Below are 12,872 nucleotides of genomic sequence, written 5' to 3' on the forward strand. Positions count from 1 at the left end.
ATCAATGGACATGGGTTGTTTCCATGTCTTGGCTACTGTAAATAGCCAAGTGAACATGGGGTTGCAGATATCTTTTTAAGTTTTTGTTTTTGTTTCCTTTGATAAACCCCCAGAAGTGGGATTGCTGGATCATATGGTAGTTTGATTTTTACTTTTTGAGGGAACTATACTGTTTCCATAGTGCCAGTTCACACCCCCAACATTACGCAAGCATTCCTTTTTCTCCACATCCTCACCAACTCTTGTTATTTCTTGTCTTTCTGAGGATAGCCATTCTAACAGGTGCAAGTTAAGATCTCATTGCAGTTTTGATTTGCATTTCCCTGATGCTGGGTGATATTGAGCATCTTTACATATACTTTGCAGTCATCTGTATGTCTGTAGTATGTCTATGATATAGGAACATCATGGGCAAAATGTCTTTCAACATATTTTTTGAAACTCTGTTTCCATGTGAAGTTTATTCCATATGAAATTTTTCCCATGAATCCTCTGTGTGTGTGTCTCTCTCCTTGTTTGTTTTATGCAGGCAGAGTGTTTCCTACAATAAAACCAAGTGTTTAGGGGCACCTGGGTGGCTCAGTGGTTGAGCATCTGCCTTCGGCTCAGGTCATGATCCTGGGGTCCTGGGATCAAGTCCCACATTAGGCTCCCCATGGGGAACCTGCTTCTCTCTCTATGTCTCTGCCTCTTTCTGTGTCTCTCATGAGTAAATAAATAAAATCTTTTTTTAAAAAAATGGTAAGCATGAGGGTAAACACACTCCTGGTGAATTACAGGATACGTTTCACTCCTTTTGGACCATTACGGCTCATGGGTGGAGACCAACCCGAGAATTGTGCTGATGTCTGCAATTTTTTTGTTGATTCAACATTTACTTGTTTAAAGAGGGAGGAGAGGGCAGAGAGACTCTTAAGCAGGCTCCATGTCTAGGGCAGAGCCCAATGTGGGGCTCGATCTCATAACCCTGAGATCATGACCTGAACCAAAATCAAAGTCAGATGCTCAACTGTCTGAGCCACCCAGGTGCCCCCTGATGTCTGTAACGAATCAGTTGGGGCACAAGGGTATGACACTCCCACTTGACCTTCCCCCCAGCCAGAGAAAGGGTGAGGATAAACCAAAGGATGTTTGATGAACTGCATGGGGAATACTGTAAACCGGTTAGATATTCAACAGAATTGTGAAACTAAAATGAGTCTATCCAGAGACAGGCTAAAAGTTGTGTGAAATGCTCAAAACCAGCAAAAAAGGGGGAAAGGGTATAAATAGGATGGATAGTTGATTCCCAGCAGGACTCATGCATAACGATGTAACTTTGATCAAGTGTGAATTTTAGGCCAAGGTGCAGAACGGGTCAGAGGATTGGGTGAAGAGAGGGAAGGAGAGTTTCTTGCATGGCTGCTGTTCCCAGTTCTTCAGGTCAACGACCCCGCTTATTGGGGATAGGGGCAGTGGCTTCACCAGGCGCCTCCAGCCATAAGCAGCGGGCATCCCCTGAGGACATCTGGAACCTACGCCTCGCCTTGCTTGCACGCAGGGATGGTGGGAGGGCCCTGGTCCGGGCGCTGCGCCGCCTGAGCCAGAGCCGGGCCGCCCTCACCCCCACTCCTGCGCGCTCACCTTGACCGCCGCTCCTCTGGCAGCTCGCCACGTAGACGCTCAGCGCCACCACCTGCGGCAGCACCAGTAGCAGAGGCGCGGCCCCGCCAGGTCTTCACCCTAGCGCCCTCCAGCGGATGGCCCTAGAAACTGCGTTTCCTTGGAGAAGCAGCTGGTGGCGGGGAGGGGCAGCGGTGTCAAAGGTCACAAAAAAATCCCAGGGTGTGGCCAATGCAATATAAACCGAAGTGCTGTACGATTTCCAAGCAATGTCCTTGAAGGGAGAAGTGATGCTCTTCATCAGTCCTTCCTCCTGCCTGCTGGCTGGAATGCAGATGTGATGACTGATGCATCAGCAGCCATATTACACCATATAGTGGAGCTATCTGCTAAAGATGTTTAAGTAACAAAATTCTGTGCAAAGGAACCTGGTCTCTGACATTTAAGGGTCCTCTGTCAATCCTGCATGGTGTACTTCTGGGTCTCCTTTACGTAAGAGAGAAATGTATCCTCATTGTATTTCATTCATGCCATTATTGTTTGGTTTTCTGTCTCATATCACTGAACTAAATCCTAACCAATAAACAGAGGAGATAAAGAATCCTCTTTGTTGGCAGAGGTGGAGCAAGGATGTAATAGAAGTCGTGGTCCCCTGTGTTAACAAAAGTTAGGGTAAAGCTCAAGGTAAGAAGAGGACTGTTCCTGAAATTTCTATCCTTTTTTAAGAAGAGGTTCAAATCCTTGACCATCTCCCTTCGTGGCCAGAGGTGCCCCTGTTAGTTCTTGCACCCACAGCACCTTCTTCTGATCCACATGGTCTCAAGCCAATTTGGACTGAATGTGGGGAAGCCTAGTCCAGCATTGCTCCTCATGTGATCCATCTTCAGACCACCTCATGGGACTGCCCTAACGACTTGCTGAATCTACATACTTTAAGGACTCCATCCAACACCAGATGGATCAGTCCCTCTAGTGGACTCCATGATTTTTACGTACACTCAAGTCCAACCCACCATTTTACACATGGGGAAACTGAGGCCCAGGAAAGGCATGGGACTCTCCAGAAGTCTCACTGACAGCAGAGCACTGAGCAAGAACCCAGTAATCAGGAATTCCAGTCCAGGGTTAACTCCAATGCCATGTGGATCCTCTGTCCTGGCGCTCTCGGGTGGTCCCTTGCTAATTTAAAGACTGTCTGAGGGGCACCTGGATGGCTTAGTAGTTGAGCGTCTGCCTTTGGCTCAGGTCGTGATCCCAGGGTCCTGGGATCAAGTCCCGGATACGGCCCACGGCAGGGAGCCTGCTTCTCCCTCTACCAGTGTCTCTGGCTCTCTGTGTGTGTCTCTCATGAATAAATAAAATCTTAAAAAAAAAAAAAAAAAAGAGACTGAGGTGGGACACAATCTGCATTGTCTCCTCCATCCTCACAATCCTGGGACAAACTGAGGCTGAGGACACATCTGTGGCCCCTCAGCACATTTCTCAGATTTGCTTACAGCTGCAGAGCCCTGGGTACACCTGCTTAAGTGGGAACAGGACCTGCATGCCCTAGAACTCCATGTAGACTTGCAGCTGGACATTCAACTGACCCCTCCCTGAGCCAGGGCCTAGGGAGACACATCAGGGGCTCTCCAGGAGCAGGACACCCTCCTGGGATCCCAACCTACCCCCTATCAGACCTGCCAGACCTGCCTGCTTTTCCTCCCATCTCCCTGTGCAGCCGTGCCCTGCCCTCCCAGCACCTGGAGAATAGGAAGGACAGTGTTGACATAAATGGCTGCATCTCTTCCTGCCCCAGATTCTCAAGCATCCTCAGATGCCACTTCCTCCTCCCTCTCCTACTGACTGAACTTCCATAGCCCACTCCTGCTCCTGGAAAGAATAAAGTTCTGACTTCAGAACACTGCACAACCTGCTTTGCCCTTACCTCCCATTGGTAACCCCTCAAGTACTGCCCCACTGTTGCCATGCCCAAGGAGGCAGGAACTCCCCTGGTCCTTGCTGTCAAGTCCAGCCCCTGCAGATGCTTTTGGGCACCTTTTCTGTTGGTGAAATCCATTTACTCCCACCCAGCTAAATATAGGGTCTTTTTTCCTGGGAGCTTCCAGCCCATCCTGGGTATCCTGTCCTTGACTCAAAAGCAGGTCCAGTCTGAGGTCAGCACTGACCTCTCCAAGGAGGTCTCTGCTGGGCCAGCTCCTACAACATGCTTTGTCCTTTGACTTTCAAAGCCAGTAAGGTATACTAGTTCGTAACTACTTGGGCTACAAGCTGTCCCTGTCCTCCCTAGGACCTCATGATTTAAAAAGCCACTTGCGTGGCACCGCCTGTTTTGGAAAGTGACAAGGAAACAAGCCCCCATCACTACCAGGGCCTTTTACAGGCCCCAAATCCCTACCACCTCGGGCCTGGAGCAGGCCTCTGCTCATTCATTCAGTTTGTTTTCATTATTCTAATAATTCATAATGACCATGCGCAGAAACCTGCCTCAGGTCCTTTTCTCCCGCAGCAACACCGACTGTTCATTTTTCTGTCCCCCACCCAAACCCACAGCCCTTATGCCTGCTCTTGAGGGAGTGGAGCTGGAGACGGGTCTGATCAGTGGGGAGCTCTCCACCAGTGGGTCCAGGACCTTGAAATCCGGATGCAGGGAGCCTCGGTGTCCTCGCGGGGCATCCGGGTTGCCTGAAGCCGGAAGGGCGGAAACGGTGGGCACAGACCGTGTGAGGCTCGTCTCCGCCAGCCCCAACCCGGTCCCCGTCTCTGACGCCCGAAGCGGCTCCCTTCGGCGCCACCTGGCGGCCGTCGCGCGCGAGCGGAGAGTGGACCCAGCGCGGGTCCACGGGCCTGTGGGGGCCAGTTCCCGCGGAGCGGGAGGGCTGGGGGCGCCCAGCGTGGGGAGCCGGGACCGCGCGGAACGGGGCGCGGAAGCTCTCTGGATTCGGGCGGACCGCACGACCCCCGCCGGGACCCGAGGAGACCCGGGGACGCCGGCCTCTAGCTGCAGCCCACCGGCGGCGGCCGCGGGGCGCCCGAGTCAACGTGCGCGCGCCCGCACGCCCCACGCAACATCCCGCACCGCCGCGCGCGCGCACGCACGCCCCGAGGCTCGCCCGCGCAGGCCGGTCTCCCACGCAGCGGGCTGCGGGCGCCCGAGCCCCGGGTTCCCGGAGTGGAAGGCCGTTCCGAGGGGCGTACTCGTGCGGGCACACCGCTGCACGCTTTTCCACTCTCACCTCGGGCGTGGGGACGCCGCCACGGTCGCACTGTTCCCATGGGTGACCCCTGGAGGGCGGGTCGTGGGGGTCCGTGCGGCCCAGGCCCCTCGGAACAGGCTGGGGGCTTCCCGGGCCAGGCCGCTCCCACCTGCCGGCCGCAGCGGCCAATGAGAGCCTGGTCTGGTGATGTCATGCCCCGACCGGACCCTGGTGACGAAAGTCCCAGCTCACCCGTCAGGGAACCAGAGCAAACCCACCCGCGGGGGTTCCGGAAGTTTCCACTGCGGCAGCGGAGTGCGGCCTCACCCCGGAGCCTTGCGCGTGCCACCACGTCTTGCCTTCTGGGATGTCCCCGAGTCACCTCTCCCTTGCCCCGGGGGTCTTCTTCCGTGGGGCCCTCCTTCATGTCCATTAGTGATCTCACGTTCTCGTCTTCATTCCCACAGGTGTGCCCTCATCCCCCAGGAGTGCCCCACGTCACCTTTTCTCCGCCAGTACCACTCGGACCCCCGCGGGGTCCTCAGCCTCACTTTCACGTGCCGGTCCTCCCATGCCACCCTCGCTGTGTCGTGGCCAAGGATGTTCATTTATTGGGCCCCTGGTCCTGACTGAGGCTGTCAGGGTGTCCCGGTGCGTGTGTCCGTCCGTCTGTGAGTGTCGGTCACCGTTTGTCTGGAGCTGTCACTTGCCCGCGACTGGCCGTCTGCGTGTCTGTCTCCGCGGCTTCTGTCCGTCTGTCACTCTGTCTGCTCTGCGCTGCGGGGCTTTCGGTCGTGTCACCGTGTCTGTCCTTCAGTCGGCGTCTGTCACCGGAGTCCGTCCGGGCCCGGGGTCTCTGGGTCTCGGCTCGGACGAAGGGAGAGGGAGGGGAGGTGGCAGCCCGGGGAGGCGGGGAGGGGCGGGGGCGGAGACAGTGGGCGGGGGCGGGGGCGGGGGCGGGCGGGGGCGCCGCGGCCCGGAGGGGTGTGTGCGGGGGGCCGGAGGCGGCGGCTGTCAGAGTCGGCTCAGCCTGCGCCGGGGAACATCGGCCGCCTCCAGCTCCCGGCGCCGGCCCGGCCCGGCTCGGCCGCCTCAGGTGAGTCTCCCGCCCCGGCCGGGACCCTCCCCCGGCCCGCCGCCCACTCCGCGTCCGGGAAAATGTGCGCTCCTGCAGGGATCCGGGCCCCCAAACGGGACGCCCACCGCGCCCCCGGGCCTGCCCAGCGACGCCCCCCGCCGCCCCACACTCATCCTTAACTCTTGCCTCGCCGCCGCATACTTAACGGTCGCCTGCGCGGGAGCCGGCACCCTGCGGGGCCATCGAGAGCCTCTGCTCTCGAATTCCTGTGGGGACCCCCGAGTGCCCCTTCCCCCGCCCGCCCCCAAGTCCGGGGCCACTGGAAGACGCCCCCTGCTCGGGGCGGAACCCGAGCTGCGCAGGTTGCTGGCGCCAGGCTGGCTCCCCTCCCTGCGGATCCCGCACCCCCAGCGCCCCTGCGTGGCGCCCAGCCGAAGCCCCCTCGGAGGCCCAGGCGTCCCCCTCCCACGGGGACTCCGTCCCTATTTTGGGGAAAGGGGAGGCTCAGCGGAAGCCCCGAGTTATAATTAGCCGCACTCGGGTTTCCTAGTTAATCCCCACCACCACCACCACCACCACCACCACCACCACCACCCCAGCCTCAGGGCGGCGGGTTGGCTGGGTGAGAGGTGACCGCCGCGCGAGGGGGGAGTTCCGACCCGGGGAATTTTGATCCCTTGGCTGGAGACGCCGGAACCGCAGCAGCTGCTGCCCCAAAATAGCGCCCTCGCCCCTGCGGCAGGGGATCTCCTGAGCTCGGAGGACGCAGGCGTCTCGGTTCGCCCTCCAGACCCCTCCGCAATGCCCGCGAGCCTCCAGACCCCCGCCCCGAGTTCCCGGTTCCGGGACTCGGGGCGGGGAGCGCCTTCCTTTTCTCGGTCTCTACTGCCCCCCACTGGCGGCAGCGTGCCCCGGCAGCATCGGATGGATGGGGGACTCGAGTCCTGGGGGACTGGGGCTGGCGAGCCTAATCTCTAAGACTAGGCAAGGCGAGTGCGTAGCTAACCAGTACCCACGGGCACCGGCGCCCCATGCCAGACAGTGGAGGAGGAGAGGCAGGGTGGGGCAGAGTGTGCAGTAAGCAGGATTTGGGGTGCCCCGGGGCCTGTAGCTCCCACACCCTTGAATGCCCAACCCACTCTCTAGGGCCCCCCCATTCCCCCACCCCGACCCGGCCAACTCAGGAGAGGCTGCGCCTTCACGCCACCGCGAGCTTCCCCATCGGCGCCTCCGTCAGTGAGGGCCCCGCCCCTGACGGGTAGCTTGTGTGTGGATTGCGGCCTCTGGTGCGGTGGCCGCACTGCTCTGGCTGGGCCCAACCCAGTCCACCCAGCTGGAGCTTAGGAGGTGAGAGTGATGGGCCCTCTGTGAGGCAGGGGAAGGGATCACCTGGCAGGCCTCGCCTCTCTTCCCTTCGTTCTCTCACTCCCCTGTCTGGGTGGTGTGTGTGTGCTGGATCTCTGTCCCTTCTTGCTTCTCCCTGTCTCCCTGTGTCCTTGTCTCTGCCCGTCTCCCTCCCTCCATTTCTCTCCCCTCTCCCAACCTGCCCCACCTCCTCTGCAGCTCAGTGATAACCCCTGGTCAAGAGTGTTACCTAATCTCCCTCCTGGCAGCCTCAGGCCTTCACCCTCTGCCTTTCTTTCTCCAGCAGACGCCTGCCTGCCCTGGCAGCCATGAGGCCCCCCTGGTGTCCCCTGCACACGCCCTCCCCGGCTTCCCCAATCCTTCTCCTCCTCCTCTTCCTCTTGGGAGGAGGGGCAGAGGCTGAGGACCCAGAGCTGCTGGTAACAGTGCGTGGGGGCCGGCTGCGGGGCATCCGCCTAATGGCCCCCGGGGGCCCTGTCTCTGCTTTTCTGGGCATCCCCTTCGCAGAGCCACCTGTGGGCCCCCGTCGCTTTCTGCCACCAGAGCCCAAGCGGCCCTGGTCAGGGGTGCTGGACGCCACAGCCTTCCAAAGCGTCTGCTACCAATATGTGGACACCTTATACCCTGGCTTTGAGGGCACTGAGATGTGGAACCCCAACCGTGAGCTGAGTGAAGACTGCCTCTACCTCAATGTGTGGACACCATACCCCCGGCCTGCATCACCCACCCCTGTCCTCGTATGGATCTATGGGGGTGGCTTCTACAGTGGCGCCTCCTCCCTGGACGTATATGATGGCCGCTTCCTGGCCCAGGCTGAGGGGACCGTGCTGGTGTCCATGAACTACCGGGTGGGAGCCTTTGGCTTCTTGGCCCTGCCAGGGAGCCGGGAGGCCCCAGGCAACGTGGGTCTACTGGATCAGAGGCTGGCACTGCAGTGGGTGCAGGAGAATGTGGCCACCTTCGGGGGCGACCCAAGGGCAGTGACTGTGTTCGGGGAAAGCGCTGGTGCGGCCTCAGTGGGCATGCACCTGCTGTCCCCTCCCAGCCGGGGCCTGTTCCACAGGGCTGTGCTGCAGAGTGGAGCACCCAACGGCCCTTGGGCCACAGTGGGTGTGGGAGAGGCCCGCCGCAGGGCCACACTGCTGGCACGCCTGGTGGGCTGTCCCCCAGGGGGGGCCGGTGGCAATGACACAGAGCTGGTCGCCTGCCTGAGGACACGGCCAGCTCAGGACCTGGTGGACCACGAGTGGCATGTGCTGCCTCAGGAAAGTGTCTTCCGCTTCTCTTTCGTGCCTGTGGTGGATGGTGACTTCCTCAGTGACACCCCGGAGGCCCTCATCAGTGCTGGAGACTTCCACGGGCTGCAGGTGACTAGTGGCTGGAAGGGGTGAAGCTGGTTCCTCTAGGCTTGTTCTCCCCCACACAGCCCAACCCCTACTCCCCCACCCCCACCCCGGGACCCAGGCCCAGGCAAAAAGGCTTCTTGAGATCCAAATCCCAAAGGCCAGGGCTCCTGGCCTCATGGCCGCCCCCTCCTCCCTGAGAGCTCAGATCCCAGGGTGGCCAGTGGGGCAGAGAGAAAAGGAAACGTGGGTACATTTTCTTTCTCTCTGTCCCTTCCCCAACCTCATACTCTCTTCCTCCGTGGTGCTGGGGTCTATAACTATTGATCTCTCTGGCTCTTTGTTCATCTGTTTCTGTCTGCCTGTCTGTCTGTGCCCCCCCCCCCCATCTCTCTATCCTGTCCTCCCAGGTGCTGGTGGGTGTGGTGAAGGATGAGGGCTCCTATTTTCTGGTTTACGGGGCCCCAGGCTTCAGCAAAGACAACGAATCTCTCATCAGCCGGGCCCAGTTCCTGGCTGGGGTGCGGGTCGGGGTCCCCCAGGCGAGTGACCTAGCTGCCGAGGCTGTGGTCCTGCATTACACAGACTGGCTGCACCCTGAGGACCCGGCACGCCTGAGAGAGGCCATGAGTGATGTGGTGGGTGACCACAACGTCGTGTGCCCCGTGGCCCAGCTGGCTGGACGCCTGGCTGCCCAGGGGGCTCGGGTCTATGCCTACATCTTTGAACATCGCTCGTCCACGCTCACCTGGCCCCTCTGGATGGGGGTGCCCCACGGCTACGAGATCGAGTTCATCTTTGGGCTCCCTCTGGAACCCTCGCTAAACTATACCGCTGAAGAGAGAACCTTTGCCCAGCGACTGATGAGATACTGGGCCAACTTCGCCCGCACAGGGTCAGCAGTACTGAGGGGAGGAGGGCCTCCAGGAGCCAGAGAAGCAAGAGCAGAGGGGACAGAGAGAGAGGAAGACAAACAGGCAGACAGAAGGGGCCAGAGAGGGATGGAAACGTTCACAAAAGAAAGGAGACAAAGAGGGAGACAGAATGACCAAGAGATATTGGAGAGGAAAGCAGGATGGCAAGTCCGGAAGAGACGAGGACAGAAAGGGAGGGAAGCGGAGCAAAGAGAGACAGGGAGACAAAGGAGTTATCACAGTACTTTGGGGCTTAAACTGTAGAGAGCTGGGTCTGGTTGGGCCAGTGGTGATTTTATTAGGCATGACATGCACACATGCATATATACATATTCACACACCAGTTTACCTGTCCGAAGAAGGGGACCATAAATCCGACATCACGTGGGTGTTGTCAGATGCAAACAAGATGTTTGTAGAGCTAGAACTGAGCCCGCTTACAGAGTAAGGGCTCATAAATCCTAGTGATGCTTTAGATGGGAGAAACAAAGACAAAGGTGGAGCAGTAAAGCCCAGGGACAGGCAGAAAGAGGGAGAGCAAGAGGAAGGGGATGGCTCCAGACGATGGGGGATCCCGGAGACCAGAAAGAGGGGTTAACGAGGTGGGAAGCAAGGGATGCGTTCTCCCGGGAGCCTAAGAGGGCACGGGTCAAGAAACAGCCTGCCTCTTTCCTGCTCTCCATCTCCAGTCCACAGTCCCAAGGGAGGGCGGGGCCGGCTTGCTGGAGGCTAAGCCTTCCCTTTCCTTTCGAAGGGACCCCAATGACCCCCGGGACCCCAAAGTCCCGCAGTGGCCACCGTACACGGCGGGAGCGCAGCAGTACGTGAGCTTGAACCTCCGGCCGCTGGAGGTGCGCCGGGGGCTGCGCGCCCAAGCCTGCGCCTTCTGGAACCGCTTCCTACCCAAATTGCTCAGCGCCACCGGTAGGCAGGGGCCAGCGGGCAGGGGCCAGCGGGCAGGACGGGCGGAGGGCAGAAAAGGGGCGCAAACAGAGGGGAGTGGGAGCTGGCCGGGTGTAACCCCTCTTTTCCCAAAACCTCCCCCCCACCCCCCGCCGCCAGCCTCGAAGGCTCCCAGCACCTGCTCAGGCCCCGCCCACGGGGAGGCATCCCGGAGGTCCAGGCCCGGCCTTCCCCTGCCCCTTCTCCTCTTCTTCCACCTCTCCGGGCTCCTGCGGCTGTGACCATGGCCACTTACCCCTCCGGCCTCAGGGGCCCCTCCTCTAATGAGTGGTCGGACAGTGGGCAAGGGCTCTACTCAGGGATCTCCGACCCAAAGCACCCTCCCTCCTCAAACCGAGAAACTCAAATTGGCCAGGGCTGGGAGGGGGTGGTGACCTAGGACTCGTCTCAGGGACCCACACGCCTTTGTTGTTGAAATGGAAACGAAAAAGCCAATTTTCTTTTTTATAAAATTATTTGGAGCTTGAGCCTGGTGTTGGGGGGGGGGAGAGGGAGGGCCGGGAGCTAGATAGCACCCCCTAGTGGAGCTGTAACAGCCAACCATTTCTGTCTCTTCTTTTCCCCACCAATCCACGGATCCTCCGTCTTCCGATCCTTTCTGTCCCCCTGTCTTCCGGTCATTTCCTCCTCCCCCCACCTTCCTTCCCGCCATCCTTCTCTGGCCCCGCCCGCACTCTCATCCCTCCTCTGGTCTTTCGTCTTTCGCGTGTTTCTCCGATCCTATTTCCACCATCCTCGGTACCCTCCTGCATTCTCCTTGTATCCTCCTGCACTGACGTCCCCCACCATGTACGTTCCCCGCTCTTCCCCTTGTCCTCCTCCAACCCACTTGCTGGGCGCCCTGGCCGCAGACACGCTGGACGAGGCGGAGCGCCAGTGGAAGGCGGAGTTCCACCGCTGGAGCTCCTACATGGTGCACTGGAAGAACCAGTTTGACCATTACAGCAAGCAGGATCGCTGCTCAGACCTGTGACCCAGACGGGACCCCCACGTCTTACCGCCCTGCTCGCCCCGCCCGGCCCCCTAGCTGTATATACTCATCTAAGGGCCGGGATATAACACAGAGGAGCCCTAGACCCTGTCCACCCTCCCCACCGACTATCCCCGGAGGCTCCCCGTCCTCTGCATGTCTCGGGCCGAGCCCCTCCCCCGCGGTGCCTTCGCCCCTCTGGGCCGCCAATAAACTGTTACAGCCACAGCAGTATGCGCGACTAGGGAGCGAGGAGCGGGCCGCAACCTCGGGGCTGAGTAGACGGAGGGGCGGGCGCGAGAGCCAGCCAAACTTGCCGATCTCTGTAGCCGGGCGGAGCGTGCGGCTCCCACCACCCAGCCCCGGCCGGGCCCTGCCACTCACACTCCGCTCAGGAGGCGGAGCTCGCGCCAGCGCAGTAGCGACGGAGGCGCGGCGTGCATTGTGGGAGCCTGGAGGGTGGCGTCTTCCACGAGGCCGCGGCTCGCACTTCTGTGGCTGCTGGAGACCCGGCGAGCGTCCCCGGAGCCCGCGCGCCGGTCCTGCCTGCGGCTAGCTCAAGACCCCGAGTCGAGACGAAATGCGGGAGCCGGAGTCCCGTCCGAGCCGCCAGGACGACGCGTCCGTTCGGCCTCCCTCCCCGCCGCCTGCCCTGAAGCCCCTGAAGGACGTCCACCTGGGCCTAGCCCCGCCGGACCGCGGGCCCGCTCGCCTGGCCCTCCTCTCGGGCCACTACCTTTACTATCATTACGGCTGCGACGGCCTGGATGACCGGGGCTGGGGCTGCGGCTACCGCACTCTGCAGACGCTGTGCTCGTGGCCAGAGGGCTGGTCCGCGCGCGTGCCCGGGCTGGCCGCCGTGCAGGCGGCCCTGGAGGACATGGGCGACAAGTCCCCCGGGTTCCGGGGTTCCCAGAGCTGGATCGGTTGTGTAGAAGCCAGCCTCTGCCTCGACTACTTCGGAGGGCCCCAGGGGCGCCTGTGTCACATACCCCGTGGAGCAGGGCTTCAGGGAGAACTGGAGAAGCTCTACTCCCACTTCGCAGGGGGTGGGGGGCCTGTGATGGTTGGGGGAGATGCAGATGCACAATCCAAGGCCTTGCTGGGAGTCTGCCTGGGACCAGGCACGGAAGCCTATGTTCTGGTATTGGACCCTCACTTCTGGGGTGATCCAAAAAATCCCAGTGAACTACAGGCGGGTGGCTGGGTGGGATGGAGAGAAGTGGGCACAGCCTTTGACCCCAACTCCTTCTACAACCTGTGTTTGACGAGCCGCAACTCCCAACATCAACAGCATGCCCTGGACTGAGACTAGGGTCCCAGAACAGAGATAGTCTCTGGCCCCGAACACACTCACCTATCCCCTTTTCTCAAAGATAAAAAAGCTTGCCTGGGCCCTTGGAATCAATAAAGTGGTGAAGCTCATAATCATGGCCCCAG

At 60.0% G+C, this 12,872-nt stretch overlaps 2 protein-coding genes across 5 annotated transcripts; both read left to right on the forward strand.

Moving 5' to 3' along the window:
- Positions 1-5,782: 5,782 nt before the first annotated feature.
- ACHE (acetylcholinesterase) lies at positions 5,783-11,660 on the forward strand. Of its 4 annotated transcripts, none has more exons than XM_038539231.1 (6): positions 5,796-5,895; positions 7,024-7,224; positions 7,526-8,609; positions 8,996-9,480; positions 10,254-10,423; positions 11,314-11,660. In XM_038539231.1, the coding sequence occupies exons 3-6, from the start codon at positions 7,551-7,553 to the stop codon at positions 11,433-11,435; spliced, it is 1,836 nt and encodes a 611-aa protein (XP_038395159.1). In that variant the 5' UTR covers positions 5,796-5,895; positions 7,024-7,224; positions 7,526-7,550; the 3' UTR covers positions 11,436-11,660. The 4 variants fall into 4 exon arrangements, with proteins under 4 accessions (XP_038395157.1, XP_038395158.1, XP_038395159.1 ...); XM_038539232.1 differs by having other exon boundaries at positions 7,529-8,609; XM_038539229.1 differs by lacking the exon at positions 7,024-7,224 and having other exon boundaries at positions 5,783-5,895; positions 7,529-8,609.
- Positions 11,661-11,813: 153 nt separating this feature from the next.
- UFSP1 (UFM1 specific peptidase 1 (inactive)) lies at positions 11,814-12,860 on the forward strand. The gene has a single exon (XM_038539235.1). The coding sequence runs from the start codon at positions 12,013-12,015 to the stop codon at positions 12,739-12,741; it is 729 nt and encodes a 242-aa protein (XP_038395163.1). The 5' UTR covers positions 11,814-12,012; the 3' UTR covers positions 12,742-12,860.
- The last annotated feature ends 12 nt before the right edge of the window (positions 12,861-12,872 follow it).

The sequence above is a fragment of the Canis lupus genome, chromosome 6, assembly GCF_011100685.1.
Source record: "Canis lupus familiaris isolate Mischka breed German Shepherd chromosome 6, alternate assembly UU_Cfam_GSD_1.0, whole genome shotgun sequence".
Lineage (NCBI taxonomy): Eukaryota > Metazoa > Chordata > Mammalia > Carnivora > Canidae > Canis > Canis lupus.